The following is a 22245-nucleotide window of genomic DNA, read 5'->3' as shown; positions in this document are numbered from 1 at the left end:
ATTGATAGATGAGGTACCTATAATTTTTCTCTTTTTCTTGGCTTTGAAACCTGCAGTAGTTGACAGAATCTTCTAAGTGTAAGGAGCTCTGTATTTCTTAGAGAAGACCTAAGATTTTGTTACAAGAGTGGAAAGCTTCATGGAAACAGGAAAATCTTCAGCACTTAATACTTTGTCTAATTTCCTCCTAATGTCTCCTTCATGTCTAGTTCTATCCCAGTTTGCTGGCTGAGAAATGCCATCACCTTGCACCTCTTACTCTTCAATTGGAAGTTAGGAGTGAGAAGAGGAGCTGTTTCTCTTCTTCCCCTTTTTGTGTTAACTATAAACAATTTTTAGTGGAGAGAACATGTTAAAATATATCACAGTTGTGTCACTTCTAAATGATCGAAACCAAAACAGTGTGTAAAGTACACTTACTATCTGACTAGTGAGAGATAATATTTTCCATTTTTTAAATATACTTTGTTTTTACTATTATTAATGGATTGGGGATCTCAAATTTTAATGATGATTGCTAAGGACAAATTGTGAAACTCTTTAGTACCTTGTTCCTTGAATTAAATATGGGGATTTTTACTCTTCCACTGTGCACTCTGGAATACCAGAGTTAGTGCTGTATATCAAATCTGAATGTGGTGATCTGATGGGAGGAAGAGGAAGTGACTGGGGTTTTTAATACTTGACCCTCTGAGAATATGTAAGTACTGCTGAAGGTAATTGTGGTTGACAAAGCTTTACTCCATATTTATAATAAACAGCAAGAGATAAACCAGACAGTATTTTTTCTTGGTTTATAGTTTTTGTGATTAGAGGGACAGCATTAATTTCATGGTCATATGTTTGGTCATACAGATACCTTCAGACCTTCTGGATAAAGAATTTCTGCCTATTCTACAGGAGGAGCCCCTGCCTCCGTTGGCTCTTGTACCCTTTACAGAAGAAGAACAGGTTTGTGACTAGCTTTGAGCCTTAGGTCAAAACCTTATTGCTTTCCATTGAGTCATGAAAATAGGAAGTTACTAGTTAGGCCCTAAGGCCCTCCATCCCCACTGGTCTGCTTCCTTCTTTCTGTTTTTGTGAAAGTGTGGATGCCTGTCTTAGTTGATGAGATTCTTTTTTAGTGTTTTATAGAGGTGAGGAAATGTTTCTAGATCCTTGAGGATGGGAACCTTATAATTTATTTGAGTAGAGAGCTATTTTTTGGGGGAGATAGGGGTTTCTTTTCAGAAAAATGTAGTTTTTCAGAAGTAATTAGCAACCTGGATTCCCTTGAATGCATTCTACCACTGAAGGAAAATATAGATCTTCAGCCCAAAATGTGCTTAATAATGGGTTCTCTGTCACCAATTTTTGTTTATGATGTGAGAAAGTTAGATTTTGGGGCTGGAAAGTAGATTTTGTGTTGTCTTTATTTATGGTGTGTTGTTTCCAAACATAAATAAGAGTTTCTGATTTTAAGGAACTTATGGTAATTGTTGTAAAACGGAAAAATAAGAACTTTATTGGAATGCTGGAAGGCCATTTTATTAATTCATTTATCTTTTAGAGATTTATTTATTTATTTTAAAGAGAGTGTGTGCTTGCACAAGGGTGGGGAGGGGCAGAGGGAGAAGAAGTTAATCCCAAGCAGAGTGCATGCTGAGTGTGGAGCCTGGCATGGGGCTTGATCCCACTACCGTGAGATCGTGGCTTGAGCTGAAACCAAGAGTCAGACGCTCAACCAACTGAGCCACCCAGGCATCCACGGAATGCCACTTTATGTTTATTTATTTATTTTATTTATTAGAGACAGAACAAGAGTATGAGCTGGATGAGGAGCAGAGGGAAAAGCAGACTCACAGCTGAGCAGGGAACCTGGGGAGGGCTTGATCCCACGACCCTGCGATCATGACCTGAACTGAAGGCAGACACTTAACTGACTGAGCCACCCAGGAACCCTGGAATGCCACATTAAATGAAGAATCCTAATTTCTTTTCTTTTCTTTCTTTTTTTTTTTTTTTAAACAGATTTCTTGAGGGGCACCTGGGTGGCTCAGTCAGTCAGTTAAGCATCTGCCTTCAGCGCAGGTCATGATCTCAGGGATCTGGGATCCAGCCTGTGTCAGGCTCTCTGCTCAGTGGAGAGTCTTCCTCTCCCTTTCCTTTTACCCCTTCCCCACTCCCTGCTCTTGCGTGCTCTCTCTCTCAAATAAATACATAAATAAAATCTTTAAAAAAACAAAAATACAGCTTTCTTTTTTTTTTTTTTTTTTTAAATATTTTTTTTAAATTTTTTTTATTTATTTATGATAGGCACACAGTGAGAGAGAGAGAGGCAGAGACACAGGCAGAGGGAGAAGCAGGCTCCATGCACCGGGAGCCTGACGTGGGATTCGATCCCGGGTCTCCAGGATCCCGCCCTGGGCCAAAGGCAGGCGCTAAACCGCTGTGCCACCCAGGGATCCCAAAATACAGCTTTCTTGGGACAAAATTCGTATATCATAATGTTCACTCTTTTAAACTATACAGTTTGTTGGGTTGTATAACCATGAGTTATATAACCATCACAACTGTCTTATTCCAGAACATTTCATCATTACTTTTTACAATAACCCTGGATGTTTCCTTTACACTCTTGCCATAGTTTGCAGGAGGAAATCACTCTATTAAGAAAGAGATGCTTATTAGAAGCTCTCTGTTACAACTATGCTAAGTTCTAAGAAAGGTGTGATATTAATCTTTGGTGATTTTCATTGCCAGTGTCATAAACAGTTTTTGTTTTGTTTATAACTTCTTCTGAACTAGGTTAGTTTTGTCTTTATTCATGAAACCCAGTATCCTTTAGTATCATCAGTGGATATTTTCATTGTCAAAAGTTGTTTGTTTATTGCTATAAAAAGTACACAAGAAAAGGATACTGTGGCCAGTGATGGCTGAAAATTTCCTTTTCAAAATTGGGGCCAGTTTCCTTTTCCTTTTTTTTTTTTTTTTTTAAATTTTTATTTATTTATGATAGTCACAGAGAGAGAGAGAGAGAGAGAGAGAGAGAGAGAGAGAGGCAGAGACACAGGCAGAGGGAGAAGCAGGCTCCATGCACCGGGAGCCCGATGTGGGACTCAATCCCGGGTCTCCAGGATCGCGCCCTGGGCCAAAGGCAGGCGCTAAACCGCTGCGCCACCCAGGGATCCCCCTTTTCCTTTTTTTTTTTTTTTATGATTTTATTTATCCGAGAGAGAGAGAGAGAGAGAGAGAGAGGCAAAGACACAGTCAGAGGGAGAAGCAGGCTCCATGCAGGGAGCCCGATGCAGGACTTGATCCCAGGACTCCAAGATTATGCCCTGGGCTGAAGGCAGGCACTAAACCACTGAGCCACCCAGGGATCCCTAGTTCCCTTTTCAAAAAGATTTGACATATGGCAATATTTTGGTTTAATTTTTCTTAAAAATATTTTTACTATGAAGTCTTTCAAGTAGATAAGTATAGAGAATATTATCACAAATACCATTATGTTTATAATTGAGATAGAGAAATCTTAAAATTATTATGTATTTGTGGGGTTTTTTTTTTGTTTTAAAAATAAGATTTCTCATATTGTGGCTGTATTCCACCCTTCCTTCTTTCCCAGATATTACTTTGAATTGGATAATTTTTCTCATTCATGTTTTAATATTTTCATTACATGTTTGTATATCCATATGCCATAAAAATTTCATTTTACAGGGTTATACATTTTATTTTATTTTATTTTATTTTATTTTATTTTATTTTATTTTATTTTATTTTATTTATTTATTTATTTATTTATGATAGTCACAGAGAGAGAGGCGCAGAGACATAGGCAGAGGGAGAAGCAGGCTCCAGGCACCGGGAGCCCGACGTGGGACTCGATCCCGGGTCTCCAGGATCGCGCCCTGGGCCAAAGGCAGGCGCCAAACCGCTGCGCCACCCAGGGATCCCCAGGGTTATACATTTTTAAAAAAGTTTTTAGTATCGTTTTTATTTATTTGACAGAGAGAGCGCACAAGTAGGACAAGAGGCAGAGAGAGGGAGAAGCAGGCTCCCCTCGGAGCAAGAAGCCCAATGTGGGACTTGATCTGAGGACTGTGGGATCATGACCTGAGCTAAAGGCAGATGCTTAACCTACTGAGCTACTTAGGCGCCCATATTGTTATTTTTTAAAGATTTTACTGTTTTTACTTATTTATTTCTAAAGATTTTTATTCACTTGAGAGAGAAAGAGAGAGAGAGAGAGAACATGCACACACATGAGCAGGATGAAGTACAGAGAGAGAAGCAGACCGTCCAGTGAGCAAGGAGACCGATGCAGGGCTCCATCCTAGAACTCCAGGATCATGACCTAAGCCAAAGGCAGATGCTTAACTGACTGAGGCACCCCAGGTGCCCCAAAGATTTTATCTTTTTAAATCTCTACACCTGCTGTGGGACTTGAACCTACAATCCTGAGATCACACGCTCTACTGGCTCAGCCAGCCAGGTGTCTCTAATGATTTTATTTTTTTATTATTTATTTGTTTATTTATTTATTTGATTATATTTATTTATTCATGATAGATGTAGAGAGAGAAGAGACACTGGCAGAGGGAGAAGCAGGCTCCATGCTGTGAGCCTGACGTGCGACTTGATCACGGGACTCCAGGATCGCGCCCTGGGCCAAAGGCAGGCGCTAAACCACTGAGCCACCCAGGGATCCCCATAATTTTATTTTTAAGTAATCTCTGCATCCAACATGGAGCTTGAATCTCTAACCCCGAAATCAAGAGTCACTCACTCCACTGACTGAACCAGCCAGGTGCTTTTAAAGGGTTATGAATTTTATTATTTTATTATTTTTTATTTTTTGAAAGATTTTATTTATTCACGAGACACAAAGAGAGAGAGAGAGAGAGGCAGAGACACAGGCAGAGGGAGAAGCAGGCTCCATGCAGGGAGCCTGACATGGCACTTGATCCCGGGTCTCCAGGATCACGCCCTGGGCTGAAGGCGGTGCTAAACCACGGAGCCATCCTGGTTGCCCAGGTTATGAATTTTATATTGAAGATGGCATACAGTAGTTTTTATTCTGTAGTTTGATTTTTTCTTTCAATAATGAATTTTAGATTTATCTGTGTTGATACACATAGCTTTAGTTAATTCATCCCTTCTGTTTAGTATTCCATGTGTAAGAAAATCCAGAGTTTTTTCCAGTCTCCTCTGGTTAGAGATTTAGGTTGCTTTGAAATTTTGCTGTTGAAAATTATGCTGCAGTAATTATTCTTAGAACCTGTGTTTTAAAATTGAAATGGTTAGATTTGGTTCTTTTGTGTGTGTGTGTTTTTAAAGGTTTTATTTATTTTAAGAGAGAGCACTAGTGACTGGAAAGGGGCTTGAGGGAGAGAGAATCTTGAGCAGACCCCATGCTGACCCCAGTGTGGGGCTTGATTCCAGGATCCCGAGATCATAACCTGAGCTGAAACCATCATCAGAGGCTCAACAGATTGAGCCACCCAGGCACCCTAGTTCTGTGTGTGTGTGTGTTTAAGAATTTTATTTAGTTACTTGAGAGAGACAGACAAAGATAGTGGCAGAGAGTACCAGTGGGGAGGAGAGAGAGAAGCAGACTCCTTGCTGAGCAGGGAGCCTGGCTTGGTACTCCATCCCAGGACCCTGGGATTGTGACGTGGACTGAAGGCAGACACTTAACTGACTGAGCCACCCACATACCCTTTTTGGTGTCTCTTTAAACACACAGATGTGGGTGATATAATGTGAGTAATGCTACATTAGTTTCTATAGTAATTTAAGCGATTTTGCACTGTTACCAGCTGCATATGTGAGGTCTCATTTTTTTATGTAACCCTCTAGCTCTTGATTTTTACAGTTTGGCCAAAACAGTGGCTGTGATAGTTGTTTGTGGCTTTTTTTTTTTTTTTTTTTTTGTATTTCACTAGTCACTACCAGCTTGAGTACCATTTCATATCCCTGTGGTTTTTGATTTGGTTGTGTTCTTTGTCCATTGTTTTACTGGGTTGTCTTTCTTGTTGATTTTACAATTTCCTTATATTTTCTTTAACATCAACAAAATCTGTTTTTTTAATCTTATTTTTTTTAATAAAAGGTACTCAGGGGTACCTGGGTGGTATAGTTGGTTAAGCAGCTGACTCTTGATTTTGCTTTAGATCATGGTCTCAGGGTCCTGGGTTCAAGCCCTGCGTTAGGCTCTGTGCTCAGTGAGGAGTCTACTTGAGGTTCTCTCTCCCTCTCCCTCTGCCCCTCCCACTCAACGCTTGCTCTCTCTCAAATGAATATTTATATTATATTTATAAAAAAAATAAAAGTTACTCATATTTACTGTAAGAAATACAGAAAGGTATATAGGAGAAAAATCTCACCATGTAGAGATTCTTTTAACATTTAGTATGTTTTATTGTAGTCTCTTTCCCTTGTGTATCTTTAGTTGTGAAAATATACCAATACAGACTGAATCCAACAGCATATTAAAAGGATTATACAACCTGACCAAGTGGTACTTATCCCTGGAGTGTAAGGGTGGTGCAACTAACACTAATAAAATGAAGGAAAAACACTTGATTTTCTAAATTGACACAGAAAAAGTTTTTGACAAAATTCATCACCTTTCCTTTTTTTTTTCTCTTTCTTTTTTTTTTTTTTTTTTTTTTTAAGTTTTTATTTAGTCATGAGTAACACAGAGAGGCAGAGACATAGACAGAGGGAGAAAGAAGCAGGCTCCATTCAGGGAGCCTGATGTAGGATTCGATCCCAGGACCCCAGGATCACAATCTAAGCTGAAGGCAGACACAACCGCTGAGCCACGCAAATTCATCACCTTTCTTGATAAAACTCTCAACTCTTGTTGAACTTACTCTTGTTGAACTCACTCTTGTTCTCAGTGAACAAGAAATAGAAGGGACCTTCATCAATATGATTAAGGGCATTTATGAAAAACCCACAGCTAACATCATTCTCAGTTGTGAAAGACTGAAAGCTTTTCCCCTAAGATTGGGAACAAGACCAGCTTACTTGCCTTTACTACTGATATCCAACATTGTGCTAGAAGTTCTAGCCAGAGCAGTTAGATGAGAAAAAGAAATAAGAGGCATCCAAATAGGAGAAGTTAAACTGTCTATTTTTAGGTGACATGATGCTATAAATAGAAAATCCTAAACACAATCCCACATACAAAAAACTATTAGCACTAGTAGATGAATTCACAGTTGTAGGGTACGGGATCAGCACCTCAAAATAAGTTATTTCTATATGCTAACAATAACAATCTGCAAAAGGAATTATGAAAAGAGTTTGATTTACACAATAGCATTATAAACAGTAAAATACGTAGTAATGAATTTAACCAAGGAGATGTAAAACTTTTTACATAAAAACTCTAAAATACTTTTGAAAGAAATTAAAGAAGACCTAACTGAGAAGGCATCAGTATTCATTAAGCCTTGGAAGACTTAATATGGCTAATCAGTTTATTGTTTCTGCAGTTCCCACTGAAACCCCAGTGGCTTTTGGGGTAGAAATTGATAAGCTGGTCCTAAAATTCATATGGAATTACAAAGGACCCCAATAGTCAAAATGATTATAAACAAGAACAAAATTGGAAGGGGCAGCCCGGGTGGCTCAGCGGTTTAGCGCCGCCTTCAGCCCGGGGTGTGATCCTGGAGACCCGGGATCAAGTCCCATGTCGGGCTCCCTGCATGGGGCCTGCTTCTCCCTCTGCCTGTGTCTGTGCCTCTCTATGTGTATCTCTTGTGAATAAATAAATAAAATCTTAAAAAAAAAAATTGGAAGACTCATACTTGATTGCAGATTTTTCCACAAAGCTACAGTGAGCAAAACTGCAGTATATAAAAAAACAAGCAAACAAAACTGAAAAAACTACAGTGTAAGGATAGACATATAGGTCAGTGGAGTAGAAGTACAGAAATAAACCAAATTTTTCCATACACTAAATTGCTTTCAAGAAGCTTTGTATGAGGATATCTCTTCTGTTTCACTGATCCATAACTATAGCATTTTACTACTACTTTTGCCATGTTCAGCATTTTTATTTTTCCAGATTTATTTTTTGAATAAGGAATAAATTATGTGGTTTGAAAATAAAAATTTACAGAACAGTATGCAATAGGAAATCGCTTTCCCATCCCTTCCTTTAGCCACAAGTGCCCCTTTCCTAAAGGCAGCAAATGTTAGTAGTTCATTGTGTATTTTTCCGAGGAAATATTAAATACGTCTTCCGCCTTTTATACAAGTGATGGTGTACATTAAGCATTGTTCTGAACTTTCAATATTGAGTATTTGTTTTGAAAAAACTCTACAAACTTGGCAAAATATTTTTATTGTTTTAGTTTGCATTTCTTTCCCAGTGTAAAGTTTTTCAAATGTTTATATTTAAGTTTTTGTTTTTGTCTTTGTTGATTTTTCTTTGAAGAGTAGTCTTTTTCTAGTTTATACTATTTATGTGAGCTAGCCCTAATCCAACCCTGTTTTCTAAATTTTAAAATTGCACTTAATGCTTTAGTATACCAATTTTAATCTTTTGTGAGTATCTTGGAATTTTTCAGGTATTTATACATATTTTTAACAATTTCTTTTTTTCTTTTTTTTTTAAGATTTTTATTCACATGAGAGAGAGAGAAAAAAAGCACGAGTTGAGGGAGGCACAGAGGGACAAGCAGATTCCCCACTGAGCAGGGAGCCTGACATGGGGCTTGATCCCAGGACCCTAAGATCATGACCTGAACCAAAGTCAGACACTTAACTGACTGAGTGACCCAGGAAGCTCCTAAAGTATTTTTTCATGGAGGCCTGGTTTGCATAGATAGCCTGCCAGGGGCCACAGTGTTTTTTGAGCTTTTCAGTGTTTTTTGAGCTTTTCAGTGTTTTTTTTGTTTTGTTTTTGTTTAACCTAATCTCTACACTCAGTGTGGGGCTTGAAATCATGACCCTGAAATCAAGAGTCCCTGCACTCAACCCACTGAGCCAGCCAGGTGCCCATCTTTTTATTTTTCTTTTAATTATTTTCTATATTTCTTAGAGTTTAAATGAGCCAGAAATGCTTTTTAATAAGTAGGGAGGAAGACTTGCTTCTAGTTACCAAAACATAATATACTTTTAATCAACAGAATGAATAATTTGATCATCCAGAAATACCGTGTAACACTTTAAGAAGTTAGTAAGTTTCAAATAAGTTTTTTGAAAAATCAAAGATTATTCAACAAAGTGCTGCTGGGAACTTGGTTAACAATTTGAAAAAGAGTCAAGTTAAGTTTGCACTATACCTATACAATGAAAGTAGCCCTGGAATGGTAAAGTAATAAATCTTCATTCTGCTTTTATAGTGGAAAAACTTATTTTAAGGTGCTAATAAGGTCTGGATAGGTATTATAATTATGGTGGTCACAGAAGATCATCAGGATCTATCTTTGAACTCCTTTAAAGTTCAAAGGATATCCTGATACTATTTGGTATCTTTTGTTTATAAAATATGCTGGAATAGGAGTGCCTGGGTGGTTCAGTCAGTTAAGCCTCAGACTCATGATTTCGGATCAGGTCATGATCTCATTGGTGGTAAGATTGAGCCCCATGTTTGGCTCCATGCCCAGTGGGGTCTGCTTGAAATTTTCTCCCTCTTCTCTTCCCACTTGCATGCATGCATCTTATACTCCCTTTCTCTCATTTTTTTTTTTTTTTTTTAATGCTAGAGTAGGACAGTGCTTAAAGCTGGCAAAAGATTCATTAGCATTTTGATGTTGTCCTTTGGATGACCAGGCACCCCCTTTAGGGATTGTTTAGATATTTGAAGACTAGAATTTTACATACTTTTTTCACCCCATGACCCTTAGGAGGGGAGATGAATACTTCTAATAACCCAAAATAGCTTCCTGGGATGCCTGGGTGGCTCAGCGGTTGAGCTCCTGCCTTCGGCCCAGGGCGTGATCCTGGGGTCCCAGAATCGAGTCCTGCATTGGGCTCCTTGCATGGAGCCTGCTTCTCTCTCTACCTATGTCTCTACCTCTGTCTTTGTGTCTCTCATGGATAAATAAAATCTTTAAAAAACCAAAATAAGAGCTTCTTGCTGCATATATTAAATTTAAATATTAAATTTCCCAAAGTTATCTTTTTTTTTTTTTTAAGATTTTATTTATTTACTCATGAGAGGCACAGAGAGAAAGAGAAGCAGAGACACAGGCAGAGAGAGAAACAGGCTCCACGCAAGGAGCCCGATGTGGGACTCGATCCCAGGACTCCAGGATCATGCCCTGGGCGGAAGGCAGGCACCAAACCACCAAGTCACCCAGGGATCCCTCCCAAAGTTATCTGAAGTAGGTACTTAATCTTTAAAATGCAAGTTAAGGGACACCTGGGTGTCTCAATTTGTTAAGCATCTGCTTTCTGCTCGGGTTGTGATCTCAGTGTCCTGGGATCGAGTCCCACATTGGGCTCTCTGCTCAGTAGAGTCTGCTTCTCCTTTTCACTCTCCCTCTGTACTCTCCTCCGACCTCAAATAAATAAAATCTTTTAAAAAATAAAATGCAAGTTAATTTTGTGCTCTTTCTATATATGCGTGTGCTTGCATGTATGTATAAAACAGACTAGGAAAAAGGTGTTTTGTTTTTTTTTTAAAGTTTATTTAAGTAATCTCTACACCCAACGTGAGGCTCAAACTCACAACCCCAAGATCAAGAGTTGCACATTTTTCTGATTGAGCCATCTAGGTGCCCTGGAAAAAAGTTTTCTTTTTTCTTTTTTTTGGAAAAAAGTTTTCTTAAAGCAAATTTGTTGCTTAAACATCTCGTGAATTGTTTTGGTTTGGGATTTCCCTTGTAGGTATTTTGAGAAGCATGACTCTTTACATAGCTGCTACCTACTTTATTTTTTTTTTTTTTAATTTTTATTTATTTATGATAGTCACAGAGAGAGAGAGAGAGGCAGAGACACAGGCAGAGGGAGAAGCAGGCTCCATGCACCGGGAGCCCGACGTGGGATTCGATCCCGGGTCTCCAGGATCGCGCCCTGGGCCAAAGGCAGGCGCTAAACCGCTGCGCCACCCAGGGATCCCTGCTACCTACTTTAGATTGTTGTATTTTATTTATTTGACATCAAATTACTTTATGCATTTTGGATAGATAATACATTTTATTAAAAAAAATTCAAGAAGCACATATAGTGAAAAGCAGTTGTGTAAGTCACCTATTGTTATTCTAACTAACTGTTGTTCCTCAGGAATAGCCACTGTTTCCATTTTCTTGTGTTTCCTCCCAGGGATAGTTAATAAGTCTGCAACTACTTATATATTTATTCCTATAAACAAGCATGAACATAAATGGCAGTATGTTGTGTACATAGTTCTACACTTCACTGTTTTCACCTAAACATCTATTGAGGAGATACCAAATACTCCTTTAGCTTTTAATGTGTCAGACACTGTTCTAAGCACTTGTCATGTCATGTGTTAAGTGCTGGCAGCAACCCATGAAGTAGACGTAAATATTGTTTCTATCCACTTTATCTAGATGAGGAAAATTGGCACAGAGAAGTGGGGCAAAGGAACCACAATTCAGTTTCAGGCAATCTGGCCTTTCTGTACTCCTTATTATAGCTATGCTTTTATATCTTTATGCATTTGGTTGATGATATGGAATTTGCAGTTTTTGTGGATCAGGATTGATTAGTGAGTTCATATGGTTCAACCTAATAAATAGAATTGCCTCATTTTTTTAAGCAATTGCACTGAATTCCACATGTAGATGGCCATTCTTTTTTTTTTTGGGGGGGGGGTCAGGTCTGTGCCCAATGTGGGGCTTGAACTCATGACCCCAAGATCAAGAGTAGCATGCTCTAATGGACTGAGCCAGCCAGGTGCCTCAATGATTTTTAAGTTGATACTTAGGTGGATCCCAATTTTGATTTTACAAACAGTACTGCAGTTAAAGATCTTTCTGTTTTTGTGATTTTTTTACATGTTATAAGAGAAGTGTGTCAAAGGGTATAGACATTTAAATCTACTTTTGAGAAATTGCCTTTCAGAGATGATAGAAATTTGCACTTTCAGTTGTAGTATGTGAAGATGTAGGAAAGAATATGCAAGTTTCTTGTACCATATTGACAGGTACATAAGAGTTTCATACGTGTTTGGTAATGTGTTCAACTGCATGGGATCTTGGCATACATGATGATTTAGCTCTGAGCTCTGTTTTTTTTTTTTTTTTTTTTAAAGATTTTATTTATTTATTCATGAGAAACAGAGAGAGAGAGAAGTAGAGACACAGGCAGAGGGAGAATCAAGCTCCATGCAGGGAGCCTGATGTGGGACTCAATCCCAGGACTCCAGGATCATGCCCCAGGCTGAAGGCGGTGTTAAACTGCTGAGCCACCCAGGCTGCCCAGAGCTCCGTTTTTCTAGTGTTAGAATATATGAGTAGATTTTGGGACTTCATAGTCTTGCTTATGACCCTGAGATCATGACCTAAGGTGAAATCAAGAGTCAGACACTTAACTGCCTGAGCCACCCAGGCGCCCGTCAACCCAACTCTTAAGCCTCACTTCTTGCCCCTCTGCCAGGAGGGCCCTTAGCTATAGCTGTGCACAAGTTGCATTTTCTTCATTGTACCACACCTCTGCATTTTTGCACAAATGTCTGTTAGGTTCTAAGTGTAGACAGTATTCAAGTAAGGCTATATTCCATCATTTTCTGAGTTTAAAACTCTATTGCAAAATTCTCCTTCAAATACTCAGGATGTTTATATTTTGTAAATCATTTTCAAGATTTTAAAATTGCTTCTTGCTGAATTTTTCCTAAGACCTATGTATTCCATTTATCCAGGAGTGTCAACTAAACGTATTTTTGGCTCCCAGGCTTCCTGTGTTCTTGAGTCTTCCTCTTCATGTTTGAAGGTTTCCCACTCACTACTGTCTTACTATATTTGACCCTACCCAGATTGGCTGTGGATGCAAGTTCAGGCTTATGACTGAGAGATTGGGGTTTTGTTTTTTTCAACCTTTCCTTTCTTTTCCCCATTAAGATGGTTAACCATTAAGATGGTTAATCTTATTTATGTAGATTCTTAGCTGGCCCTTATTTATTTATAATTCTTGTTATTCTATTAAATGCTACTTGGAGTTGCTAATTCACAGTAGTGAGCAGAATGAAGCAAAAATGATTATTTCCACCTTATGCTATTCTTTGTGACCATCTTGTTTCCACCTTTCACTAAAGAATCCTTTCAAACTGGATTTATTTTCTTTTTTTAAAATTTTATTTATTTATTCATGAGAGAAACAAAGAGAGGGAGACACAGAGACACAGGCAGAGGGAGAAGCAGGCTCCATGCAGGGAGCCTGACGTGGGACTCGATCCCGGGTCTCCAGGATTACGCCCTGGACTGAAGGCGGCACTAAACCGCTGAACCACCACCCGGGCTGCCCTCAAACTGGATTTCTTTACCAAGTTTTCTCTATTTACTGTAATGCATATTTATCTCATCTGCTTCTGGATACATTTAGCACTTAGAGATTATCTAATATTTCCACATATTATAGTAAATATAACACATTGGTGGTCAGCATTTGTTGATCTGCAATGTTAATTTGAGATTTATAGGTAAAATCAAGTTTTAGATCATCTTAGGATGTGGTGTAGTTATGGTTAATGAGATGCCATGTCATAGATGAAGTGTGAGACAGGGAAGAGCAACATACAGTTTTATCCGTTTCATCCATTTTTTCTTTTTTCTTTTTTTGGCAGAGAAACTTTTCCATGTCTGTAAATAGTGCTGCTGTCCTGAGATTGACAGGACGAGGAGGAGGAGGAACAGTGGTGGGGGCTCCTAGAGGTCGAAGTTCTTCAAGAGGGCGAGGTGAGCTTTCACGTGGAAGACGTAATAACAGAGGGAGAGAGAAGTCACTTTAAACATATTTTTATTCTTGATTTTTAAAAAACAGTTCTTTGACATTAACTGTATACTAAGTGTGCTGAACCTTTGTTTTCTGAACCATTTCTCAGTGTATCTGTTCCACACTGCCTGATTTGGAACAGAGGAGGATAATTCGTAAGTGTGAAGGATTCTAGATGGTCCTAGTTAACTTTGGCAAAACCTCATGCATATTCCTCATGCCCAGGGAGCCTTGCGTTTTGCTATAGTGCCCTAAAGTGCCTCGGCTGCTGGAGCATCACTGAAGTCCCTGCAGGCCTCTGTAACAGAGTTTTTATATAAGGCAGTGTACCAGGAGTTATCCCCAGCCAGAGAGAATCTTGAGTAAAAGCTGTCTCATCAGTACGAGGGGTATTTTAGAGGTAGAGCAAAAGATAATAAGCAGTCACTTATTTAACCTGTAGTTTTATAGATTTGTGTCTCAGAATAATTATTATTTTGATATTACTTGTTTTTTTTTTTTTTTTCTATTTGCTCCACTTTGTGTTCATTGATTTTCTGCAACATAAGGGCATTCTGGATGTTTGTAATATATGTATTCAGCATTTAACTCTTAAGATGGTTAAATCATAGCAGTAGCCTAAACATATGCTGTAAGTTTTTGAAGAGGTGCTTTAGAAGTGGAAGAATTGGATATCTACAAAGCCAGAGGCTGTTGTCTCCACATACCGTACCACCCAGATTGTCGTGATTGAGTGTGGAATATCTAAATTCTTTTTTCTTAAAGCTATGCCTTATGAATAGTTATTTACACCCAGTCTTTACAGAGACTGTGCTTTCCTGTGAAGAGGTTGCTTTCATTTATTCAAAATGTGGGAATAATGAAGAAGCTAACTAAATTCTCTACTTGTAGACCAGGTACATTACTAAGGTATACGTGGTTTTTCCTTCTGAATTTGTCAGTTTCTGGAACAGCAGTTTTTAACCTGCGGAATTGTGAGAAGTACCTCTGCAACAGAATACTGGGTGGTGAAATTTAGGCATGTGTGTGCTTCAAAAGCTCCATAGGTCATGGAGATTCCCACATGTAATTAGGTTCCATTGGTCCAGAATTCATTTGAAATTTTGCATCTGGGTGGTGTAGTAATGTTTTGGAGATGGCTCTGGTCCTCTCCTTGGGTGTTACTTGTGTTTTTCTCCGGTAAGCTGGCAGCAGGGAGAGGTTACACTCAGGCAACTTTGCCTATTGTGCTCTTTAGAGTAAGTCCTACAGAGGTTAATACTCAAGAAGTGTGGCCCATAAGCAAGCTGTTTCATTAGCCTCAAGTCATCACCAACTTTGTGTGCCGCAAATACCAGTTTTCCCTAAACAGTTGTTAAAAAAATTCCACATCAAGAAATAAGTGAAGAATTGCCAAATTCTCCCTTTCTTTGAACTGGAGGATTATCATATATCCCACATTCAGGATTTAAAGAGGGTATGCGCAAAAGATAGATACTGTGAGAGAAGTGGTGACTTAACGCTGATGTGAACAAATGGCATGAAACTATTCATATAAATGAACTGACTTGGAAAAATAGTTCCAACAGCATTGTCCCAACTGTGATTTCCAATAATTTCATAACACCATTTATCTGGTTCTGTTTTTTTCACTTAGTACTTAATTTTGACTTACGCTTTAAGTAATGGTTATTATGGCTTTGTTTTACACGGGCAGAGCTAATATTAGATGATTATTTGGCTCTTTTTAGCTTGAGGAACCTTTGATGTGAAAATCGACTGACTTCTAGATTTCTAAATATCATGAACTAGTAAAATTTAAAACAAATGGGTGGGGAAACAATAAAATTATCATCTTTCTATTTTATCTGGTTAATCTGTTTAACAGTACAGCAGATCCACACAATGGTCAACCACCTGGCTTTGTCATCATTAAATGGAAGTATGTGTGTATGTGTGTGTATATATACACACATATATATATTTTTTAAAGCAAGTATATTTTATTCTCCCAAAATAATTAGGTGAAATCTCAGACAGGGCAGTTCTTTAACTATTTAGCTGTGTAAAAGATTCATCATGTTATATATACTTCTTATATGAGAATTATTTTTTTTTGAGAACTATATATATGATTTTGGTCTTTGTACTTTGAAGATCGTTCCTTATGTTTTACAAACTGGAGAGCTCTAGAACCTGATTCTTTTTATGTGTCCACTCATGAATCTTAAGTCTGATAAGGAGGACCAGTACCAATGCTGGTTATAACTGGCAGAAAATACTTTGTGGTGTGCTTATTTTTCTGGTAACCTGAAGGCTATTGTTTATATTTAGATTTCCAAAATAAAACTCACTTTCAAGATGTTATGTACTTAATGTACTTAATGGTACTTAATTTGTTCTCTTCAGAAGAGAAGACTTTCACCCTATAAAATCATCATTGTGGGAGATTATCCCAGTGTTACGAAACAGTTTGTGTTATATTGTTTTAGGATTTTAGATAAAATGTATACATTTCCTAAGGAGAGAGGTACTGAAACTGGGAGTTGACATAAAGTTAAATTGACAGAACTAGAAGGTAATTTAAGATTATTATAGTTTATACCTAGTCCTCACTTCCATTTTATAGATGAAGAAATGGATTACCTGGACTAGTTAAAAGGGTGCCCATTGTTTCCTAAAATTACCCACATGTAATTGTGTGCATTTCATAATAAGATTGTATAAAGTACAAGTATATTCTGAGTCAGGTTTTGATAAATTATAAGCAAGAAGTGGAAATCCTTTGTGGATATTTGCAATAATTATTTAACTCAATTGTATTTAGCTTGGAATGCATTCAAACTTTTGTTCGAGTTTCATCATCATTTTTCTTTGGGTGCCTTTACACTGGTAAAGAAGTTGAGCTACGGATGATGGCTAAGATTTCACCTAAGTACAGCCATAGACTCCTCTCCCTTTTCTAGTTTTCTGACCTGTGTGTTGAATACACGTGGTGCACAATAGTTGAGAAGACCTCACTTTGCACAGAAGGTATAAAGCTAAAAGTTCATATGGTTTTCTGTCACCAGACCAGCAATTGGATGTATACTCTTCCTGACCCTAACTGTGCAGCTTTATCATTTATATAAGTGGAGTTATTTTTATAAGTATTATTCTTTGGCATGCTTTTGTCATTCAACGAGATAATGTAGATTTCTTATGTCAGCATTTTATCTTCTGTGGCTTCATAGTGTTCTATCAAATTATTTTATCAGAATTTATTGGCCGATCCTTTATTGATTAGGTTGTTTCCGGTGTTTAAGGTTGCAATGAACACCTTTATACATATGTATTTGTGTGTTTCTGTTAGGATAAATTGTAGTTAGAATCATTGAGTCAAATTTTGATAGATTAACCTCATTGCCTTCAATAAAGGCCAGTTTACACTTGAAGGCCTAGAGCCTCTTAATCCCTGCATTCGGCACATTTTCACCACCAGCCCACTGTTTCAAATTCAGTCTGGATGCTTTTCTTACTTGAAGACTTGAGCAAAGGGGAAAGAGTGCCTTTGTTGCTGAGGAATATGCTTTAAGAAGTTAGTTCTCAAAATTAATAGAGTTTGACCCTATTAAATTATTCTTTCTTTGGAGTTAGATAAATTATTTTAACATTTGTGCTTGGCTTTTATACGTTATCTGTTCTCAAGCTCTCCAAATCTTTCATTTTTGTTGGAAATAATCCAATAAAAGGTCCTATTTGTAGTAATAGTTTATTGATCTTAGAATTTTACTGTTGAACTTTGGTATTAAAGAAATGAATGTTGATACTGTTTCTTGTTTGGGACTGGGACTCTTCCATCTGTTTCTAACTTGTTTCTTTCAACTTCCTGTGGTCTAGCCTCTTCAGTGCCAGTTTTGGTCTTTCAGGTAAAGATCCATCAGATCTTGCTAAATGTTTAAATGTAGACCTCCTCTTTATGGAGAGACAGAACTTCAAGATTAATCTTTGGTGTTGAGTATTTTCCAAAGTTGACATCTGAGTATCATTTTTTTCTGTTTTCTTATTTTCAGGCAGAGGCAGAGGTGAATGTGGTTTCTACCAAAGAAGCTTTGATGAAGTAGAGGGTGTGTTTGGTCGAGGAGGTGGCAGGGAAATGCATAGGTCACAGAGCTGGGAGGAAAGGTAACTAAAAGATCCAGATCTTGGTATAAAGGTTTCTTGGTGTAAAAAACATTTTTTTCTGCTTTATGCAGAGGAGATACTTTTGTATATAGTTTCTAAGATTTCATTTAAAAAATGCTGTTAATTGAGTATCAATCTGTAAGAATTTTTTAACAGATCCTTATTTAAAGGATGAAACATTCTAAATAAATAGGTTCATATGTTAGTGCCAGCATGGGTATTTCATAGTTTATCACATTTGCTATTTGATTAGCGTTCAGTGGGAGGCATTAACAATTGACATTTTATTGTTTGTTGCTATTAGTCAAAGCATCTTCTCTGTTATTTGTGAGTTTTTGTGATGTTTGTTGATGAGGGAGGGCAGTTGCACAAAGTTGTATGTGCAAAGATGTCCACTGTGATGATTATAATAAGAAAAAGCCAAACAGCTTAATATCGCTGTGGTTTCTTATATAATGATATACCCACACAATAGAATATTATATAACCGTTAAAGTTAGGATGATTTTGAAAATATTTAATGATGTGGGAAAACACATTCTAAAAATATAACTATAGCATATATGTAAAATTATGTATCTAATTTAAAAAAGAACATTTTTTCTGGGTAAATAGAAGCTAGTTAGATTTTGGTAAGTTAGATAGTGGATATTTTTGTTTTTATCTTTGTGCTATTTTGTATTTTCCAAATGCTACAATAATTATGCATTTGTTTTATTTTATTTTTTTTTTTGCATTTGTTTTATAATTTGAAAAAGAAAGCATGGTATTAGAGAAAGGGCAGTGGGTGTCACAGATGGAAAGTCTATATATTACTCTCAAGTCGTGTTTGAAACTTATTTTATCTTTTCTAGAGGTGACAGACGTTTTGAAAAACCAGGACGAAAAGATGTAGGTAAGGCTTGCTTACTGTTTTGAAGTATTTTTATCTAGACTTCCATGATAATAGTTCGTGACAAGGCTCAAGGATACATTTATTAAAAATTAACTCATTACCTGTACCTCTCCAGTAGATGGAGTTGTAGCATTGCTTGCATTAATAATTCCATGGGAGGGCTCTGTTGCATGAAACTAGGGGTGGTGAACACAACCATTAGGATTTACTTGGATTAGCTTTTTAGGTTTGTGTGTTCTTGGGAAGGCATATATTCTTTATTAAGGCTACCTTGTGAACTGAAATTTCAGTCTGTTAACTCCCTTTTCCAATGTAGATACATCTCAAGGGTGAGAAGAAATAGGAAAAATGCTAGAATGCTTGTTTTCATGTCAGAGGGCAAGTGCTAAAACTTTGAATGTTTTTACTTTAGTCTTTTGTTCATCTGGTCTTTTTGATGTATAATCTTTCTTTTTTCTTGTTTTGAGATGAGAGCCCTCAAAATAAATTATAGTTAAGGTAGCCACTGAATTAGAAGGTATGTAGTAAGGGAATAAGATTTCCATGTTTGTGCTCAATTAATCATAGTTTATATTAAAAAAATCTATAATGTTAAGATGGGCTTTCTGACTGATTAAAGGTACTACCTTCCAAACTGCCAGTGGGTAGTAATGTCTGAGAGGAAAAAGAAATGCCGATTCACAGTAATATTGGAGTTATGAAAATCACCATGCAAGATCCAAATTCCTACAAGTACCAGAAAAGGTCTACAGAGTGTGATTATATCTGACAAGAGTAAATATTTCTCAAAGATATGTTAAATATGTAAATATCACTCACAGGCTGATTTGCAGATTTTTTTTTTTAACACTAAGTAGTTATGGTAGTCAACTTTGCATCACTGTTTTCATATCAAATTCATTTTTTCAGTTATTTAAACTTCTTATTTACTAACATGGCATCAGGAATAATCAGTTGTATTTATATTAATGAAAAGTTGTTAAATGAGTAACACAAAGAAATTTAGAAGACTAGGTAAGTTATTGCTATTGAAAGGCTTTACTTGTGTCATAGACTATTGGATAAATACTATCTTGGGGCATTTGTTTAGGACTTTTGCTTCTATCCTTTTCTGATTCAGTACTTCTCCCAGTGAATATGGAAAGATAATGAGGGGTAGTTTGGAGTACAGGGTTTTGAGTCAAAGATCACCAGTAATCTAAGTTCTCAGACATTCAGTAGTTTCATAGTAAATGAAGGTAAGAATGCCTTACAAAATTTTTGGGATTAAATAAAAGTATACGGACCCATTTATTTGTTTAATAGTTATTGAGTTCCTACTCCTTTGATAGGCCCTGATAGGCCCTGTGTTAGGTGCTATGTAAATAGTCCCTTTTTTTGGATGACATTGTTGGTATGTGACCAGATTTTCAAACTATACGGTTTTTAGAGGGATAGCTATAGAGTAGAACTGCTGGGACTTGAGATAATTATTAAGATGGAACAGAGATCAGATCTAATCAAATGGAAGTTTAACAGAAAATGCCAAGCAAGTCTTGCATAAACTCTAGAATTGAAGATATGGAGTAATGGCATAATAGCATCCTGCTAGGGAAAGGCACAGCCTTCTCAGCTGACTGCGGGATCAGTGTTAACCAGCAGCGGGATGGTGCCGAGCACAGCATTTACTAGGACTGAAGTGTCCTCATGAGGCAGGCGATAGGGGTGCCTGCTGTCTTTTTTATTGACACAGAACAGCTTAAGTATTGTGTGCAGTGGCCATACCCAGAAGGGATCCATATGTTGGAGTAGGATGCTTAGGGCATTTGAAGCCTTGTGATGGGGAATGCATGAAGGAAACAGGGCTGTTTACACAGCAGACAAGATTGTGGGCAGGACAGGGTGGGGAGGAGGGTTTTTAGGGTTTCTCTCTACAAATATTTGCTTAACAGTCATAAAAGAGGAATTAAATTTGATCTGTATGAGTCTAAAGGCAGATTTAAGGAGGCAGATACTCGACACAATCTTAAAAAGGTCTACTAGAGTTGTCTGAAAAGGGTTTGGGTTGTCTTGGGAAAGCAGTGTGTTCCCTGTTAAGACAATAGCTTGATTTTTAACTGTTTTACACATAGTTATATTTGGTGGTTTGGATAGAGTGTAAAGTTTCTTTTTTATAATTGTTTTAACTCTTAATTCAATCTAGGTTATTTCCCCAACTACTATTAAAAATATAAGTCTTTTTCTTTGTCACCCTATAGGTATATCTGTGAAAAGATGAGTTCCATAAAACTAAGTTGATGTGAAGTTGTTAAGAATATAAAGAAAGTTTTTCCTATTAAAATATCAGGGCAAGTTTCACAAATATATATATATAAATAAATCATAGTGGATTTTACTGAATATTTTTTGATAAGATGCACACTTCAGGTTATATTAACTGCTAATAATTCTGAGCCTTTCTTTTTATAAGCAATCCATTTTTGTTGAAAATATTATAAAGAGATTTGTTCCTAATTGTATCTTGCACTCTTCAAGAATGGCAGTTCTAAACTAGATTGTTGGGATAGAGTGATATATATATATTGGTGAGTTGTGAGATGTTTTATGACCTCAAATTAAGATTTGGAATACTGAAATTTCCAGAATACTAAAGGTTCCAGAATGACTTGTTTTTAAAATTAGTGATGATTTATATCATATATTTGCTGCTTATATGAAGAGAAATGGGTGTGTTTACAGACATCTGGGCAAGAATTGTGCATATTCCCTGTGAACACACCCTTGGGACAATATGGAGGTGGAAAAGGCCTTCAACATTGGAATTACAATTGCTATTCAGTAGGAATTAATTGCTGCAGAGGGAGATCAGTTCCGGTGATGAACTTGTATGATTCTGTGAGGAGGAAATTGAAAGATCATTAAATAAAAATTAATCCAGTTGATACCAATAGGTTCATCTCAATGTGTTACCAATTAGTGGATTTTGGTGTGAAATACTTTAGAGTAGACATAAAAGCCTTTGATTATAAGGCTGCTTCTAGCAGTAGTAGGTATTATGGGCTTATACATATATAAAACCAGACCTTATGATATTTAGTAACTACTTGTCTAATTTGTTGGGATTGTCATGCTGTCTATATTAGCTTCCTAAAGCACTTCTAAAGTGAATTCCATCGTGGTCTTCCTAGTCAGGTATCCAAGATAGCATTACTGGGCTCCCAGGTGCCCCCAGGTTAGTGAGCTGTACAGCCAGAAATTAGAGCTGCTGTTCCCACCTCCCAGGTCTTTCCCCCTCTGTCCATTTGCACTTCCTTCTCTTGAAAGGA

The 22245-nt window shown here is 37.2% G+C and overlaps 1 protein-coding gene across 7 annotated transcripts in view; it reads left to right on the top strand.

The window, feature by feature from the left end:
- Positions 1-22245, top strand: part of GIGYF2 (GRB10 interacting GYF protein 2) — a 137509-nt gene that overhangs the window by 38333 nt on the left and 76931 nt on the right. For 6 of the 7 annotated variants that reach the window (XM_055346006.1, XM_055346005.1, XM_055346004.1 and 3 more), the window contains exons 5-8: positions 856-951; positions 13754-13865; positions 17934-18045; positions 18900-18940. In XM_055346006.1, the coding sequence (XP_055201981.1) occupies positions 856-951; positions 13754-13865; positions 17934-18045; positions 18900-18940 (361 nt within the window). The remainder of the gene's footprint in view (positions 1-855; positions 952-13753; positions 13866-17933; positions 18046-18899; positions 18941-22245) is intronic. The other variant, XM_055346008.1, reaches the window with a different exon arrangement.

This window comes from Nyctereutes procyonoides, unplaced genomic scaffold (assembly GCF_905146905.1).
Source record: "Nyctereutes procyonoides isolate TBG_1078 unplaced genomic scaffold, NYPRO_anot_genome, whole genome shotgun sequence".
Classification (NCBI taxonomy): Eukaryota; Metazoa; Chordata; class Mammalia; order Carnivora; family Canidae; genus Nyctereutes; species Nyctereutes procyonoides.
This window is presented reverse-complemented; position numbering and strand designations above follow the sequence as displayed.